The 17,065-nt window shown below is 50.9% G+C and overlaps 7 protein-coding genes across 7 annotated transcripts; 3 read left to right on the top strand and 4 right to left on the bottom strand.

Annotated features, from left to right (window-relative positions):
* Positions 1-22: 22 nt before the first annotated feature.
* On the top strand, positions 23-808 carry J4E82_004666 (uncharacterized protein; the record flags this gene model as incomplete). The annotated part of the gene is made up of 3 exons (XM_051730942.1): positions 23-154; positions 201-673; positions 727-808. 3 exons carry the CDS (start codon positions 23-25, stop codon positions 806-808), a joined length of 687 nt encoding a protein of 228 aa, XP_051589423.1.
* A 171-nt stretch (positions 809-979) lies between these two features.
* J4E82_004665 (uncharacterized protein) lies at positions 980-1,584 on the bottom strand (the record flags this gene model as incomplete). Its single annotated transcript, XM_051730941.1, has 2 exons — positions 980-1,467; positions 1,524-1,584. 2 exons carry the CDS (start codon positions 1,582-1,584, stop codon positions 980-982), a joined length of 549 nt encoding a protein of 182 aa, XP_051589422.1.
* Positions 1,585-2,863: 1,279 nt separating this feature from the next.
* On the top strand, positions 2,864-5,975 carry J4E82_004664 (chitin synthase I; the record flags this gene model as incomplete). The annotated part of the gene is made up of 4 exons (XM_051730940.1): positions 2,864-2,882; positions 3,016-3,239; positions 3,337-5,889; positions 5,961-5,975. 4 exons carry the CDS (start codon positions 2,864-2,866, stop codon positions 5,973-5,975), a joined length of 2,811 nt encoding a protein of 936 aa, XP_051589421.1.
* An 836-nt stretch (positions 5,976-6,811) lies between these two features.
* J4E82_004663 (uncharacterized protein) lies at positions 6,812-8,403 on the top strand (the record flags this gene model as incomplete). Its single annotated transcript, XM_051730939.1, has 5 exons — positions 6,812-6,839; positions 6,889-7,036; positions 7,090-7,954; positions 8,006-8,209; positions 8,260-8,403. The coding sequence occupies 5 exons, from the start codon at positions 6,812-6,814 to the stop codon at positions 8,401-8,403; spliced, it is 1,389 nt and encodes a 462-aa protein (XP_051589420.1).
* A 441-nt stretch (positions 8,404-8,844) lies between these two features.
* J4E82_004662 (uncharacterized protein) lies at positions 8,845-10,044 on the bottom strand (the record flags this gene model as incomplete). Its single annotated transcript, XM_051730938.1, has 1 exon — positions 8,845-10,044. The coding sequence occupies one exon, from the start codon at positions 10,042-10,044 to the stop codon at positions 8,845-8,847; it is 1,200 nt and encodes a 399-aa protein (XP_051589419.1).
* A 268-nt stretch (positions 10,045-10,312) lies between these two features.
* Positions 10,313-11,459, bottom strand: J4E82_004661 (uncharacterized protein; the record flags this gene model as incomplete). The annotated part of the gene is made up of 3 exons (XM_051730937.1): positions 10,313-10,838; positions 10,888-11,319; positions 11,374-11,459. The coding sequence occupies 3 exons, from the start codon at positions 11,457-11,459 to the stop codon at positions 10,313-10,315; spliced, it is 1,044 nt and encodes a 347-aa protein (XP_051589418.1).
* A 3,523-nt stretch (positions 11,460-14,982) lies between these two features.
* On the bottom strand, positions 14,983-15,820 carry J4E82_004660 (uncharacterized protein; the record flags this gene model as incomplete). The annotated part of the gene is made up of 3 exons (XM_051730936.1): positions 14,983-15,005; positions 15,060-15,509; positions 15,559-15,820. 3 exons carry the CDS (start codon positions 15,818-15,820, stop codon positions 14,983-14,985), a joined length of 735 nt encoding a protein of 244 aa, XP_051589417.1.
* Between the last annotated feature and the right edge of the window lie 1,245 nt (positions 15,821-17,065).

Raw genomic sequence — 17,065 nt, 5'->3', positions numbered from 1 at the left:
GACCCTACGATTGTATATACTCATGTGTCCTGTATTGTATCAGATGTTTGCGAACACCTTCGTGCGTTCTGCGCGTCGTGTACGTCCTTCAGCGCAAACACTTCGTCTCAGAGGCGCGAGGAATGCTTCGACATTGCCAGAGAATCCACACATTGTATGTAACTCACGCTTTTAGGACAACACCTACTGACCCGGTTCAGTATGTACATAAAGATCCGTTCGATCCGAGCAAACGTTTGCTATCACTACTGCCCACCGAACCTCCCACACCACAACTCGCCATAGGCACATGCACTGCTCTCCCACCCACGCCCCAGAACTTCACCGAGAACCCACAGTTCCTTCCCATCCTATCCTCTGTGTTCGCCACACACGCCATCTCTGACCCATATGTACAATCGCAAGCAGCCGTCTACGCGTCACCAGGCGGCTCTAACCTTTCGCAACCGAACGATGGCGCAGGCGGCGCAAATCACCAAGGCGGCATGGGAGGAGCAGGTCATGGAGGTTGGATACATATCAGTGATCTGAGGAATCCACCAGACTATGGGCGCATTGCGTGGCCCGAGGACATCTTCGGCAGTGTGGAAGTTGACGGCAATGGTCATTTTAGTGGAGGAGACGGAGGCTGGCAGAACAGTGGGACGTACCGCGTTGTGACGAGGGAGGGCATGTGAGTATCTTTGTTGTAATCCAGAGAGTTGGGCGCGAAGCTAACAGAAGCAGTTTGGGATTGACTGACTTTATGCGAGGAAAATTGGTAGAGAAGCTACTGGATCTAGAGAGGCAGATTAAGCGGAACTCGTAGCGATACGACATGATAACGAATTATACCCCGGAAGCATCACGCGTTGTAATGAGGCTTATTAGAGTCCAACTGGAATTGTACATGCATTGTAGCCTAGGGCAGTCTATGGGGTATCTAAACGCACAACCACTCCACACTTGAAATAATATTCTACCATCCATTCGCCTCCTTTCAGCTCAGCTCTCCTTTCTCAAGCCTCTCCAAGAACACCTTGCCAAACTTCATGCACTGCTCGTACGCAGTCTTGAACCCATCATCTCCTCCATAGTACGGGTCCACAATCTCCTCGCCCCTCTCTCCACGCCTCCCCTTCCTCATTTCCCCCCCAAACTCTCCAAACAGCATAACCCTCCCAATGCCCTCGTCGCTTCCGCCCTTCTTCTTAAGCTCCCTCTGCCTCAATGCCTCTAAATCTTCTAGATTCTCATCGTCCATTGCGAGTATGTAATCGAACTTTTCGAAATCGCTGCTAGGAGAGAACTTTCGTGCCGAGTGGCGGTAGGTGGTTATCTTGTTCGCTTTGAGGGTAGCCATGGTGCGTGAGTCGGGGCTGGAACCGACATGGTAGGCGCCCGTGCCGCAAGAGTCGATTGTTGAGATCAAAGGGTGCGAGGGTGCGGTAAGAGACTGGAAGACGCCTTCAGCCATTGTTGAACGGCCTGTTGGGAGAGGTTAGTGCTGTGGTGGGATACAAAGGGTGGAGGGGTGTGTTTACAGATGTTTCCTAGGCAGACAAACAGGACGGAGACGGGTCTAGGGGATTTGGAGTCGCTCATCGTGGCGATATGGGAGGTGTCTTGGTCGTGTGTGGGTAGGTTGGGTAGGCGTGAGGTTCCTTTGCGATTGAGTGTTGTGGGAATACGAGGATGCGAGGAATCTGGGAAGATCGGAGATCATCTTGGGACGGCGTATCGTCGGGATTGGGCCTGTTAGGTCAAGCAACAGTTCAGGCGCTTCCACTTGCGATAGAGTAGGCTACCTGGATTCGCGTGATATTCTTTGGCGATCCATGTATCATACACTAATACCGCGACAACAATTACACTCTCTAGGTACGGTGAGATGTCTTGTAAGACTCGATGTGCACCGCCGCAAATGACGTGGGATCGACAGGTACTGTGCACGCACGCCAAACGTGACAACGAGCGATCACCAGTGCATTATAATCATAAGACAACGCAGGTATCATGCTGAATTGAGGGTTTGAGTTGCTTTTGCTGCTCACTCGTAGGCATACGCAGTGTAGTGTAAAGATCGACAAACACTCGAGCCATTCTCGCACTGCGGCAGCCACACGTCTACGTATGTACGAGTGACCTGTCACTTCGGCCTTGGTGGGGTTTCCGAAATCGTCCAGTTGCCAGAGCCGCATCTGCATGTGCATGCGCCTGATGACTTGCCTGATATTCAAGGAGTAAAAGTGCCATGCTGACGAGAGTTGCAGGAAGGAAAAGCCATGTCGTCTAGTCAACATGTATGCTCCAATCATCTATCGATAGCGATAAAGTTCGGCCTTTTCACAGCCGTTGGTGAGCAAAGCTTTGACGGAAATAGACCTTGGGGCTTCGTAATAGCAGGGCTGTGAAGTGTGGCGCACCCCACGACGATTGCGCAGCGAGTGCTTCCTTGGCAGCTGCTCAGGTGCACTTGAATGGATGAACCCTCCAAGGAGCCAGTCTTCCACGAGCTAAACTCAGCTGCAACCACTTCATCTCTATAGGCTTTGAGGCCCCAGTCGTTGCAATCTCTGAAAGCCGGTTACTTGCGCTCTTCTTGGTGTTACATCATTTGACCGCCCATGCGTACCCGCTGGTTGCTACAGTAAACAACCCCAGAGCGCTACCGGCCCGCCAAACGCACCAAACACATCCTGAAACCCGAACATATACCAGTCGCCTGTCCCGCGACGCCTATACGATAGCACACCATAACAGTCGCACCTTTGGCTTTTCAACTGGGCAACCCCTTGTATTTGTGTTTTGGCCTGTTGATCCGCCCGTCGCATTGCCGCAGAAAGATTGAAGGCGCAGCAGCATACGCTGGAAACACACCAACATGTCATACAACAGATTAGGTGAGTAATAACTTGGCAGACTCGACGTCGCATGGGAGAGGCCGGTCAACCTCGACACCTTCGCAAACCACCGAACAAGCCTTTTCCACCACGAGGTGCCACGCTTGCCAGTCAAGCTAACCGTACTACATAGGCGCACCAGGCGGTAGCGACGACCCGTACGAGATGGATCCCCGAAGACAAGTTGGGCGCACTCCTTCGCCAGGGCAGCCTCTCCGTGGCTATCAACTAGAAGACCGCTATGCATCACCACATCAAGACCGCTATGCGTCACCACAGCCCTCGGGCATCTTGGAAATCCCAATGGGACCCAACCCAGCAGCAGCCTCCGGCGACCGCTTGCCGTTACAACCAAGTGTATGTATTGCGCCTCCAAGGAGACGACGAGCGATGCAGACGGTGCAGATCGTTCATTTGTGAATCCAGGTGTTCAGCAGGCTGACACATAGAACAGTACTCAGTAGAGAATATCCCATACGCCGCTGGCAACTATCACGACGATTACGACCCACGACCACAACATCACGACTCCGATTACTCGCTCGACCCCCAAGCGCATCACGATGCATACTACAACCAGCCTTACGACCCAACTCCGCATGATGAGAGCCCGGGCGCCGGATACGGCACACAACCGACGCATTACTGGCAAGATGAGGACATGAACAGACCGATGATACACGGGGCCAATTCCTATGGCCCGGATCCCCATGACGCAGATGACATGGACCCAGAGAACCCCTTCCACGATGAGCCCGCGCCCACACCTAGCCCAGCTCCAATCAAGCGATGGAAAACAGTCAAGGAAGTCCAATTGTTCAAGGGCAATTTGGTGCTCGATTGTCCAATTCCGCCGCGGTTACTGAACCAGGTTCCACATGCACAGCCCCCGGAGCGTGACGAGTTCACTCATATGCGCTACTCGGCCGCCACATGCGACCCTGCAGACTTCGATGCAGAGCGCTTCACTTTGCGTCAGAAGCTTTTTGCAAAGCCAAGGCACACTGAGCTCTTCATTGTTATCACCATGTACAACGAGGAGGATGAATTGTTTGCGCGGACAATGATTGGTGTCATCAAGAACATTGAGTATATGAACTCGCGAACCAACAGCAAGACGTGGGGCAAGGACGCGTGGAAGAAGATCGTAGTCTGCGTCGTCAGCGATGGTCGTGCCAAGATCAACCCGAGGACCCGCGCCGTGCTAGCAGCCCTCGGTGTCTACCAGGACGGCATTGCCAAGCAGCAAGTCAACGGCAAGGATGTGACTGCCCATATTTATGAGTACACCACGCAAATGACGCTTGACATCAAGAAGGGCGTCGTCGGTGTCAAGAAGGGCAACACCCCCGTCCAAATGCTGTTCTGTTTGAAAGAAAAGAACCAGAAGAAGATCAACTCCCATCGATGGTTCTTCCAGGCTTTCGGAGCTGTTTTGGATCCCAATGTTTGCGTGCTTATCGATGCTGGTACAAAGCCTGGAAAAGATTCAGTCTACCAGCTGTGGAAGGCGTTTGATCTCGAGCCCATGTGTGCAGGTGCCTGTGGTGAGATCAAGGCTATGCTTGTGCATGGCAAAAAGCTCTTGAACCCGCTGGTTGCGACACAGAATTTTGAGTACAAGATGAGCAACATCCTGGATAAGCCTCTCGAGTCTGCGTTTGGTTTCATCTCTGTGCTTCCTGGTGCCTTCTCCGCATATCGCTACGTAGCGCTCCAAAACGACAAGACTGGACAAGGGCCACTGGAGAAGTACTTTGCTGGTGAAAAGATGCACGGTGCCAACGCTGGAATTTTCACAGCTAACATGTACCTGGCCGAGGACCGTATTCTGTGCTTCGAGCTCGTCTCCAAGAGAAATTGCCACTGGATCCTCCAGTATGTCAAATCTGCTACCGGAGAGACGGATGTACCGACCACCATGGCCGAATTCATCAGTCAACGTCGTCGTTGGTTGAACGGATCCTTCTTCGCTGCTGTCTACGCCCTGGCTCACTCTTTCGACATCTTCCGGAGTGACCACTCTTTCTTGCGCAAAACCATGTTTCTCGTTGAGTTTGTCTATCAAACTATCAGCATGATCTTTGCCTGGTTTGCTCTTGGTAACTTCTTCCTGGTTTTCCGCATCCTTACTGCCTCCTTGCAGAACGAACTCGGTACCGCGGGTAAAGTACTCTTTATCGTGTTCGAGTGGCTCTACATCGCTGTGCTGATAACATGTTTCATATTATCACTCGGTAATCGGCCACAGGGTTCCAACAAGTGGTACATGTCTATGGTCTACTTCTGGTGCATTATCATGGCTTATCTCATGTTCGCGTCCATCTTCATCACTGTTCGCTCCGTCCAGGGACAGATTGAAACTAATGGTGGCTTCAACGCGGCAGACTTGTTCAAGGATAAGATCTTTGCCACTCTGATTATATCACTACTATCAACGTATGTGATGTGGCTAGTGGTGTCCATCATCTTCCTGGATCCATGGCACATGTTCACGTCGTTCTTCCAATACCTGCTCATGACACCCACATACATCAACATTCTCAACGTCTACGCCTTCTGCAATACCCACGATATCACTTGGGGTACTAAGGGAGACGACAAACCGGAAAAGTTGCCTTCGGTCACCACCAAGGCTGATGGTAAAGCAGATATCCAGGCGCCAACTGACGACGCCGATCTCAACACTCAGTACGAAACAGAACTCCGCGTCTTCAGCGCTAAGTGGAAGGAAGAGAAAAAGGTTCCTTCAGCTAGCGAGAAGCAAGAAGATTACTACAAGGGCTTTCGATCTGGTGTCGTGCTCTTCTGGATGTTCTGCAATTTGGGCCTGTCGGCTTTGGTTCTGCAGTCCGGTGGCCTGGAGCTCACCGTCAGTAGTCCCGACGAGGCCCAGCAGAAGCAGAACGACGCTGCCACTATTTATCTGGCAGTAGTTCTCTACAGTGTTGCTGGCTTGGCTGCGTTTAGGTTCATCGGAGCTATGTGGTTCTTGGTGGTACGAATGGTAAGTGACACACCAATGGCTTTCGGGCAACAACAACAACCAGACATGAAGCACATACTAACGATCTGCAGTTCCGTGGTGTATAATCAGACACGATGTCGACAGTTTGGGGGGTTGAAGTCATTTTTGGCGTTCAGGTATTAAATGATCATGGGTGGTGCAGCGAAGGCCTCCATCCTTTTCTTTGGTGAGGTTCATGACATGATACCAGCTTCTTGGAAAAGCACGCGATCTCGGCGTGCAGGATGAGTATTTACGTATTTCATGTGCCAAATGCCAGTTCAACGTTCACAAGAGTTTCTGACTATCTGTTTCTGTTCTCTTTTGACTTCTTGGTGTTCTCGTTGCTCCTGTTCTTTCTGTTGAAGTAGATCATCGCTCTGCTCTCACTGTCGCCCCAAAGCGGCCATCGACGCTTTACGTTTCTTCCATATCATCACACGCATCCTCTCTTACCATACCCAGCATATCGCGTGGCATATCGCCAATGATACACCTACAGCTTCCCGATACTGATAGCGATTTACAATACTGACCTCACCTTCACCTGCGTTGTTATCGCTGGGCTTCAGCACGGGCCCTCCGCCTGTTTACCACATATCAATAGAGAAGTTGCGTCCACAACACGATTTTCAATCCCAATACCTACTTTTCAGTTCTTCCCAGCAGTCGATCGACCGACCGCAATCTACTATTCGATCGCTCTGATCATCTCTTCGGTGCTTGTTGCAGACAGGTCGCGTTACTGTCACTGAACTCCAAAAAGGTCAGTCACTCCCATCCGGTGGTTGGTTCTTCACTCCATACTACGACGACAGTCTCGGATTGTCAGCATTAACTCTTCACTTGTTGCATATGCTAACCATACTGTCGTACAGACACTTGACATCAACTCCAATCCCCCTAGCCATTACCCACAGCTATGAGCTGGGATACTGGTGCAACTGCAGGTATGCGACATGCTGCGGTAGCCTCAAGCCTCTACTGACACAAAGACAGGCGGCAGCTCCTCATGGGATCCGGCTCCTGCTGGCGACAGCTGGAACGGCGATGATGCCGGTGCTGGTGCAGGTGCTGGCGATTCTTGGGGAAGCGGTGCTGACGCTGGCGGAGGCGGAGGCGATGCTAACGACGACGGTTGTCGCATGTAAGCAATGCCTCATCAACCAACTTCGTTCTATGTTGCTGACAACAAAATAGCTGCAAGCAGCCCGGTCACTTCGCCCGCGACTGCCCTGATAAGCCCGAGGGCGGTGGCGGTCTTACTGGCGAGTGCTTCAACTGCGGTCAAGTCGGTCACAACAAGGCAGATTGTACCAACGAGAGGGTAGAGCGTGCTTTCGATGGTACCTGCAAACTCTGCGATCAGCAAGGCCATCGCGCTGTCGACTGCAAGTCTCGCCGCATTGTCGACTGGTCCGGTGTGCCTGAGATGGATGCCTCGGCTGCCTGGATTGCTCTGATCGATGCTGCCAAAGAGAAGGACCTCGACGCCTTCCGCATCTGCTTGAGGGCTTACGCTCGCGCTACCATGGATGAGTTCAACCTTGCCGCCGTCGAACAGGCTCTCCGCGAGGATGACCTCGCAATCTTTCTTATCGCCAAGCAGCAGGAGATCGCCCCTAACATGACTATCGTCGACCTTATCGGTAACCCAGACTGCAAGTTTGTTTTGTCCGTCCAGCTCTCTGCGAAGCCTCGTCGCGCCAAGATGGCTCAAGGCTGGCCTGAGAGTCCTACTGAGAATCTGGAGCGCCTCACCTCCTGCGGCTACGTTCAGGATTGCGGTGTCCCGCTATGCGGTAACTGCGGTGAGCTTGGTCACGTTCGCAAGTACTGCAAGCAAGAGCAGGCTGAGCGCGAGAACACCGTGCCCGAGGCTCAGTGCGTCTACTGCCAGGAAGTTGGCCACCGTGCTCGTGACTGCCCCAAGGAGCGTGTCAACCCTTACGCCTGCAAGAACTGTAAGCAGGAAGGTCATAACTCCAAGGAGTGTCCTGAGCCTCGCTCTGCTGAGGGCGTCGAATGCCGCAAGTGCAACGAGACTGGTCACTTTTCCAAGGATGTAAGTATCGTGGGGCTGCAAATCACTCTAGCACATACTAACAGCTGACAGTGTCCCAACGTTGCCGCTCGTGCTTGCCGCAACTGCGATTCCACTGAGCACATGGCCAAGGACTGCGACCAGCCTAAGAACCCGGAAAAGACTCTTTGCCGCAACTGCGAAAAGACGGGTCACTTCTCCCGCGACTGTCCTGAACCCAAGGACTGGTCTAAGGTCAAGTGTAATAACTGTAACGAGATGGGCCACACCATCAAGGTATGTTCGATATCATTAAATGTGCAAGTGCGACAAGCTAACCTGAGCAGCGCTGCAAGCAGCCTATTGCTGAGGATGGAGGTGATGCAGGTGGTGGCTGGGGTGCGGGTGCGGGTGCGGGTGATGGCGATGCTGCTGCTGCCGCTGGAGGTGAGGCTTCATGGGGAGGTGACACTGGCGGCGGTGGCTGGTAGATACCTTTGACGACTTCTAACGAGAGACTACGGTCTAAATGGCCAGCAAAAGATCCATACCAACACGACACGCCTTGATAGTCGTCTGACTGCGTGGTAGCTGCGGCTGCCCAGTTTTATCTGACTACAAAATACCAAAGATGCTTTCTGTTTAGCCAAGTCCGCTCTGTTCTGTAGTGACTAACAAAAGCTGTTACAGTCAGCTATTGTTTTACTGAACTCTACTGCACGTCCTTGACGTGCTTTAAAGGCATAATACATCTTGAATTCTGCAAGTATATTACTAGGAGGTGCAGCAAGTGTTTGTAGAGTACCTTCTGTAGTGTCGGATAATCCAGAAAGCACGAGGTTCTTAGTACACAAATCTATCGAGCACGCCACCCTTGTCTTCATTGACGCGGCTTCTGTAGTTTACTTCGGTGAGTACTCCTACATGGATACTTAAAGCCGCGCATCCGCCCCTAACGACACCTCATGCATTCTTGCGATGGCTTTTTGACTTTCTACAGCCCCTTGCTCCCACTCCGGATAACGTTCATCATACCACTTCGATACGCCTTTCTTCACGTTGCCCTCGATACCTTCCCAGCCTCTCTTTTCTTCGCTCGAGATGGCTTCTGCAAGCGCCAATGCGTCTAAGATAGCGGCGTTGGCTCCGTTACCTCCCACGATAGGCTCTGCATGAATTGCATCGCCCATTAAACATACTCCATTCCTCGCAAAGAGATCCTGCAAATCCGACAGTGGTGTAGATGTTGTTCGCATCAGCCAATGCAGTATCCTGTCCCCGCGCATCTTCTTCGCATCGAATATGTCCGAGAAGGGAGATTTCAGACTTCTCAGCTCACCAATCTCTTGAAAGAGCTCATCGGGTGTCTTCTGCGCGTCCTCGTTCGGCCTATTAGGACGATGCAGTGCATCCTCGTCGCTACGTACAGGACGCGAGTATATCCAGCTGAGACTTACCTCTTCACTCGTCGTCTTGTTAACACTGACATTAAGCATCACATCCCCAGCTTTTACTTCCCAAACATTCGTTTCCCTTGGCCTCGCCACGTCGCGGAACATGTTGTCAAATTCCTCCCTCTCCATTCTCCTTTTCCCATTGAAAACGACATACGGAAGGACGTTCAGATGTGATAAAGCTGGGAGTAGAAGTTTCCGTAGGTCGGAATGTACACCATCTGCGCCTATAACAAGTTTCCCACTAGACCACGATTCGCCATTACTGAAACGTATCCTAGGTCCTTTTTGAGTCCTCTGAACACCTTGAAGACTGTGTTTCCAACGTATGTCGAGACCTTCACGAAGCAGGTGTTCGAGCTTCGCTCTATTGGCGCGAAATGATGATGTTGTTGCGTATAGACCTCCATGGCTGGGTAAATCTACTTGCTCTCCGATTGTTCCAGCCCCGCCATCTTCGGCATCAACAGCGACGCGTTTCTTGAACGCAACATCATCAAGATTCAGAACTTCCAGAAGGGGCTGGTAGGCAGTCGAGTGAAGAGTGATGGCGTAATTGAAGCGTGGGTTTGAGCTTGACTTTTCGTAGATAATGGTTGGGATGCCGCGATGGAGGAGGCTGCGGCTCAGCGTTAGACCGGCGATGCCAGCGCCGATTATGGGAATTGGCTGCAGCATCTGCTTCGCTTAATTGTTGTGGGAAGACGATGATGAGATTGATTGAGAGGTTGTCATAGAGTCGATAGTAGTATCACGATGGCTAGTGGTGATCGGACCAATTAGCGGGCCGTGGAGTGTGGGTACGTGTTAGTTCGCGGCTCTATGGGTCTTTGCGCGTTGCCTGCTGCGTATTACCGTCATCAACAGCTAGGCGTAAAAGTGAACATTCAAATGTGCATTTCTATGTACTGTATTCGAGGTAGCGTATATACAATGTCTCAATGTACTACAGGTAGATGTAACAGAATGGCTCTCCATCCAGCGAACCTAGCAGATCTCCGATCGGCCTGTCTGGCATGTTGAGGAAATTCGTGCTGATGACGTCCTGCAACGTAGTATTCCTACTTGGTGGGTTGTTGAGGATAGTAATGGTACCAGCTACTGTCTTTGCCTGATTGAGATGCAACGCCTGCCACATCCACCACACACGATCTAACATGGCGTGGTGCAGGAAGAACACAGGGTCGTTCGTGCTGCTGAAGAAATCGGCGGCATCACCACCAACTTTCACGTGTCCAGCGGTATGTGTACCTAGAAATCCGTCGGAAAAACGTCCCTGAAGCTCGTTCTGGAACGTGTATACGCTCTGAGAAGCCTCGCCGAGTGTCATGTTATAGAGGTTGGTGAAGGTGTAGTCTTCGGTAGTGGGAATGAAATCGCGTCGAGCGCATCTTGGGTTCCACTCGAATGGGTCCGTTACGGCAGCGTATCCTTCCATAGCAGGGAGGACAGGACCGAGGTTGAGTTGCAGACTGACCGCTATTAGATGGATGATTCAAAACTTGAGAATACCCGACTTACTTCTTGAAAGGACCACTCTTTATACATCCGCCTCCATTTCCTGATGGCAAGAGGATCGAGCCACCACCGCTAACACTGCCATTGTGCTTAAGGAAAGCGCCATCACCACCCATACTAGTCTCGGAACCATCGAAAAGGGGAGATTTGCTCAAATCGTTTTGGTAACTAAACCAGTTCCAGTACGGCTGGTAACCCGTGTAGCCACATTCATCCCGCAGAGCCTTCTCATAGCCGTACACGAAGTACCTGTGCCAGCTCAAGAAATTGCCCGTTCCGTGGATCGACGTTGTCTGGTTGATATGTTGAGCAACGAAATCGTCGTATGGTGTTTTTGCACCGGATACAAGTCCTGCAGGTGTTTTTGATGGCGATGAAATCATACATTTCACAGCTTTGATGTAGGACTTTCGTTCCTTCTTACTCAACAAGTTCCTGTGGCAGAAGTTAGCTTCTTATCTTCTCGGGTAATCTGCTGAAATCACTTACCAATCTCGACGGACATGTGCGTTGGAGAGAGAGCAGCTCCTCTTCGCAAGTGTACTGTTTGCCTCAGCTTGCTTCAGTGCCTCCATGGCCTGATTCTGAAGATCTGTAAGCAAATCATCTCGAGGTATTACCGCGGCAGACAAAGCAACGCTGGTCAAAGCCAGCGCAATGGCAGAGATTCCACAAAATCTCATGTTATCTAGGAATCTCATCAAGAGAAGTAAGGCGCTACGTTAGGACAGAGCGACGACAGCTGCGCGCCAACAGTCCGATATATGCGCCTACGATACGATTTGGCCCCATATCAAAATTGTACACACATGCAGCGACTAGGCTTGCAAGGTTCGCTAACTTGAATCCGAGGTGGTCGCGGAGGCGAAAGATGCTCTCTGCAGTCTTCCGCATCGGAGTTACTGAATTAGGGCTTCATTTAAGGCAACCGACGTGGTTTCTGCATTGTCCCAGATGTTTATGCAGTAGCGTCGCATAAGTCCAAGATACGAGAGTCGAGATTCGTCTAATCGGTTGCAAATGCTGAATCGTAAAGACCCGATGGGATGGCTTGACCGGGTCGAGGTCGAGAAACCGATGAGCACGCTGCAGCCACGCAGGAACGGCAGATTCCTTCATGCAGGTTAAATGAAGAGCTCGCAAAACTGTGTCTTACGACCACGACGGTCGATCTCCATTATGCTGCTTTGGGTAAAGCAAACGAAAGACGTCAGCTACTACTACTACTACTACCACTTTCTTCGCGGAAGTCTCGATGGTGTTCCGTGAGACGGGACGCTGTGGAGCCAGCACCAGCACCTGGGCAGGGTTCACAGGCGCTAGTCACTAGATCCAACGCGGCCCACGGAAGATTGCCGACCGAGGAAGCAAGAGAATTGACTCTCAGAATCAATGCTGACATGTACGAAGGCATGCGTACAGAACCAGTGTATAGCCCTACTCGAGTAAGGTTTGAGAAGACCGGCATACTGGGTCTTTTGGCTTTGAGTCTCCGCAGTCTGTACGAGCCGCCGAACACGAAAGAATGGGCGTGGCGAAGGTGATGGCAGCCTCGGGCTTGTAACAAACATGGGAATCCAATGGAATGCCGTTATCTACATCGCTGTGGGCGGCGTGTTTGTGTTGCGCAAGCTAGCAATGGATGATCACTCAACACGTGAGTATGTGTAAGTTCCCAAGAAGACATATCCTCGTATCCCTAAGAGACCTCGATGCAGACAGGTTGGTGAAATGACAAAGTTGATATGTTTCATCGTCCAGAGCCGCCATGGCCTTGGACGCCATCCGATCTTGCAGCCAGCAACCAGGCCGTCTATTAGCAAACCAGTATTCTAGCGATGATTGCTTTGACACCACTGGAAAATATCTATTACGCTTTTTCTCTTAAGGTTGAGCAAGAACAACGCCTGGTTCAGGTACACATTATGGGCAATGATAACCTTCGACATGGCATTCACCCTGTTCACATTCTTCAGTTTGACGTTCCAGTATTCACCTGTATCCGGTACCTGGAGTACTACCATCAATGCCAGATGCTACTCGTTGGTTTCTTTGTCAGTACTGCATTAGCGAGCACAGGTAAATCCAACCATACCTAGGTATCCAGCAAAGAATGCTCAATCATATTAACATCAACAAGCTTGCAACATGTTCACCGATGTGGCATTCGCCACCATATCTTTACCGGTCATACGAAACCCGCAGATGCCTCGAACAACACGTTTGAACTTCATGGCGCTGCTGAGCGTAACCTGGCTGTGCGTACTTTTACTATATTTTCGAGTCTCTAATCACTCATAAGACTACAGTGCAGCTACCATAGTCATTACAAACGCTTATTACCAGTTCGGCTCTACAACAATGACCAATTTACGCTTTGTAAGCTCATTACAACAATCATCAACTCCTCAAGCTGACTATGTCTATTGATCAGAGAATGAACATTCTGAGCTCGTAAGTGATCCCCTTGAAAGTTTCTCTCTTACAAAATGATGCACTGTTAGTTAGCACTGACCTCCTTCGTTCAGCATGCAAATACACGTGGGGGCTATTGCAACCTCCGGACCCGCCCTCAAATCACTATTGAGGAGGAACGCGAGATCGTTCAAAACCAGCCAGTACGATGGTCTCGAACGACACGTGTTTGGAAGTGCAGGAGAGTATGCTAAGCGTCGCAAAATCCTTCTGAAAACGAACGATACATCGACAGAAACCGAAAATCTCTAGACATCAGCTAGAAGTAGTGTATGAGAAAGCGTGATTGAGAAGTGCACGTTTCCCGACCAGGGCAAGAAGAATGTGGTTTACAGCATCACTGAGGAGCGAATTGGAAGCGTGGACAACACTGTCGACGATAAGGAGCTGCAGGACATCAGGTGCACTACAGAATACGCTGTAGGTCACACGGAAATGAAGGCCCAGAGTGAACATTGGTGCGATGGGTTCGATGGATGTGATACGACAAAGGTTCAAACAGGAATCATACCGCCAAAATGAGCAGAATATATTTACGCCAAATCATCCGCACGGAAGCCCTTTTTCCGTGCATGCCAATGAGGCGTTTCTTTTTCCGAGAACCACACAATGGATAGAGTTCAAGCCAAGACTATACAAAACCCTAAGAAAAACCTCCGATGTACTCTAGCCGCCGTCAAACCAGACTTGTGCCACACCAACCACACCCGCTTTGCCAAGAGAAATACCCGCTGCCACAGCCACCAAAGTAGCACGAACCACTCCTCGATCGAGCAGCCATCCAATCAGGAGGGCTGCATTGTTTTCAGGTATCTTGGGCAAAGAAAGGGCTTACAGGACTGGGCGAGTGGTTCACGTCATGTATTGGAGCAAGGCTTTCTTGAGATCGAGTCGAAAAAGAACCGTAAGAGACATGAAGGCTTGTGAAGAGGCCGGTAGTGTTTATTGGTAGCTCATACGCCGTGCGGTTGGCAAATGAGGGCTGTCAGTATCTTAAGCTTGTTGAACTGGACGTGATAGCGCAAACAGCCTTGCGCGCCTTACTGCGGCATATACGGCGAGCTTCGCATGTTGGCTGACATGTCGTGCCACGATGTTATCGGTCGATCTAGTACGTGTCGTAAGACTTAGTCCACGTAAGCGTGTTGTGTTGGTGGAATAGCAGTTGTGATCACCTGGACTATATCACGTCTTGTTGACTTCTCGCGCGTTGACTCGCGTACTGTACCGTGAACTATTTCACGAGGAATCACGAAAGTACCAGAACAGAAAAGATAGAAGAAGTCTTTTAGAATTAGGGCAAGGTCTATACTAAGTCGGTGTACACTATGATGGCCCAATGCTGACAGCCTCGAACGCCCATGACCATGCCAATGTCCGTTTAGAAGAATTGAAACCTAGCAAAGCCGTACGAACCATGGGAAAGAAAGGGTATCGTAAGTTTAGAAGACGAAATGAAAAGTGGCAAGAAAAGAAACACATGCCCTGCTGCACACTGTCTAGATGTCTCTGGGACAAATATAGACGCGCGCGACTAATCCAACTATGGAAGGACTAAAGAAGGCATGAGGGGTAGAAGCGTTCGTAATTGACTCGAAACGAGCGTCGCAAGCTAGGCGCCTACTACTTTGGACCATAGACCCAATCTGCGAGATGTTAGTGGACCACTACAGCAGTCTAAGGGTTTCATATACACTTACATTGCGCAGCGTATTTGACCTCCCAAGAAGCTGGCATGCCCTTGCAAGTAGCAGGCTTGTTACCACCAGCAGTCTCGACACGGTAGACAGTGTCGATTCCTCCTTGAGTGATACCAGCCTTGTGCTGGAGATACAGCCACTGAACAGCAGGTAGGCCATTCTTGCCTGGGCATGCGTGTGCTGGTGCATCGACGTTGCCTATCTTGGCCACTTGGGTCATGGGGAAGGGTGCGCTCAACTTGTCGAAAGCGAATGTTGGCGTGTTTGTTCCTGACACATCGGCGAAGAAGTGATGACCGGCGATATGTTCGTAGCCCTGCGACCTGAGGCTCATGTCAACAACTTGAGGTGCCCATTCGCTCAGCGAGAGTGCAAGAGGCGAAATGGAGCCAATCTTCCATTTGGCCATCTTGTCGTCGTTGAGCTTCGTGCCGATATCGTATAGGGTAGCTAGATGGCTGTTAGAGATGCCTTACTGTCGAGCTCATAATGTTCTTACCGTATGCACCAGTGGTACCAGGAGTCACGCTGTCGTCGGGCGTACTACATGTGTAGTTTTGTGTGCCGATACCGAGGACAACGTACTTTAGGTCTAGGCCGAGAGTGTCTGGGCTAGTAAGAGTACTCTGGGGAAAGAGTTTGGAGAGGGTCTTGAGGTTCCGCGCGGGAGTGTATGTTTGTGGCTTGCCAGGCAATGGTAGAGCAGCTGCAGTGGCAGTTGCGACACAGAGAAGGGCCGCAGTGACTGTGGAGAACAGCATGGTGACTGATAGCGTGTAGCTTTGCGAAAAGCGAACGCTGTTGATGATACGTTCTGTAAAGATGATTTGGGTTTGCTGAATTCGGGTTGTTCTCGTGGAAATAGTGCGCTGCAAGTCGGGTGGCGGCAGTATAAAAATCTTGCGAGGATGATCTGTGCAACGCAGGTAGACCCTGAACAATGGTGAAAGTGAATGAGTATTTGGAAAGACTGGTGTTATCAGAATAAGGACGTCGTCGTTTCGCTTCGCTAGTGCTGGTGTTAAGAACTCGAAGCTGATATCACCGTTACACTCCTTCTTAGACCAGGCGGCTCGACAGACTTATACCTTCATCTGTAACCCTCGCGCTTGGCCGTTAGACAGGCGGCCTACATGGGCATGCATGCGCCGCCATGTGTGGGTGTACGTCAACACGGGCCTTCATCTTGACCAGATTTCCTACTATTATCCTTGAAGCGATATGCACGCCAAATTGGTGAGACCTGGAGGTGGCTTTAGCGTCTCAGGGTAGTCCTCTTTCCGCATGTCACCTTGCCGCTCTCGGCAAGCTGGGTAAAAGGCTTGTGTCTGCTGTAAGCGCTGATACGTGCAATCTTGCGATCAAAGGCAGGGATTTTGAGAGCGATACGATGGGCTTTGCTTCCCTTGTAGTGAGCCGCATTCCAGTGGCGCTGTCCACTCTTCGTGTTGAGCCTCCATTCGCGCTCCCGAGCCTTTTGAACGTTGGTTTTTTGTTACATCGCCTCCACATCCATCGCAATGTCTGACAGCGAGGCATCTATTCTGCCTTAGGGAGGCGGCACAGTTGACCTGACACCCTCAGTGGTCGTCCAACGAAGGATTCTTTAGTTTCAGCATCAGGCCCTCCAGACGAACACCAAACGTCGGCAGAAGTGCACCCAATTTTGGGAATTGGGTTTGCGCTTGCTTGAACGGGAGGTTGGTTGGAAGGCTGGGGTCTCCCTGGTATTCACCCGTTGTCTGTGCGCTGCAGACGCCATGCATCGGACGGCTGGTAAATGACCTGATCTGGCTGAGCAAAGTCAGTAAATGACCCGATAATAGCATGCACGAACTATCGAAAGCCCCGCTTCAAGCCCAAATGTTGGTTAATTAACTGGGTACTCGACAGAGATTAACGGAAAATGCGGCAACTGTGAGTTCTGGAATGTGTAGGCATTCACTGGTAGCCTTGGGAGAGAAATGCGGCGAAAGTCTTGTCGGCGTCTCAGGGAGTCTGCATCC

The sequence above is a fragment of the Alternaria postmessia genome (assembly GCF_024291825.1).
Source record: "Alternaria postmessia strain BMP 2775 chromosome Unknown scaffold_22, whole genome shotgun sequence".
NCBI lineage: Eukaryota > Fungi > Ascomycota > Dothideomycetes > Pleosporales > Pleosporaceae > Alternaria > Alternaria postmessia.
Note: the sequence above shows the minus strand (reverse complement) of the source record. Positions and strands in the feature narration are given on the sequence as shown.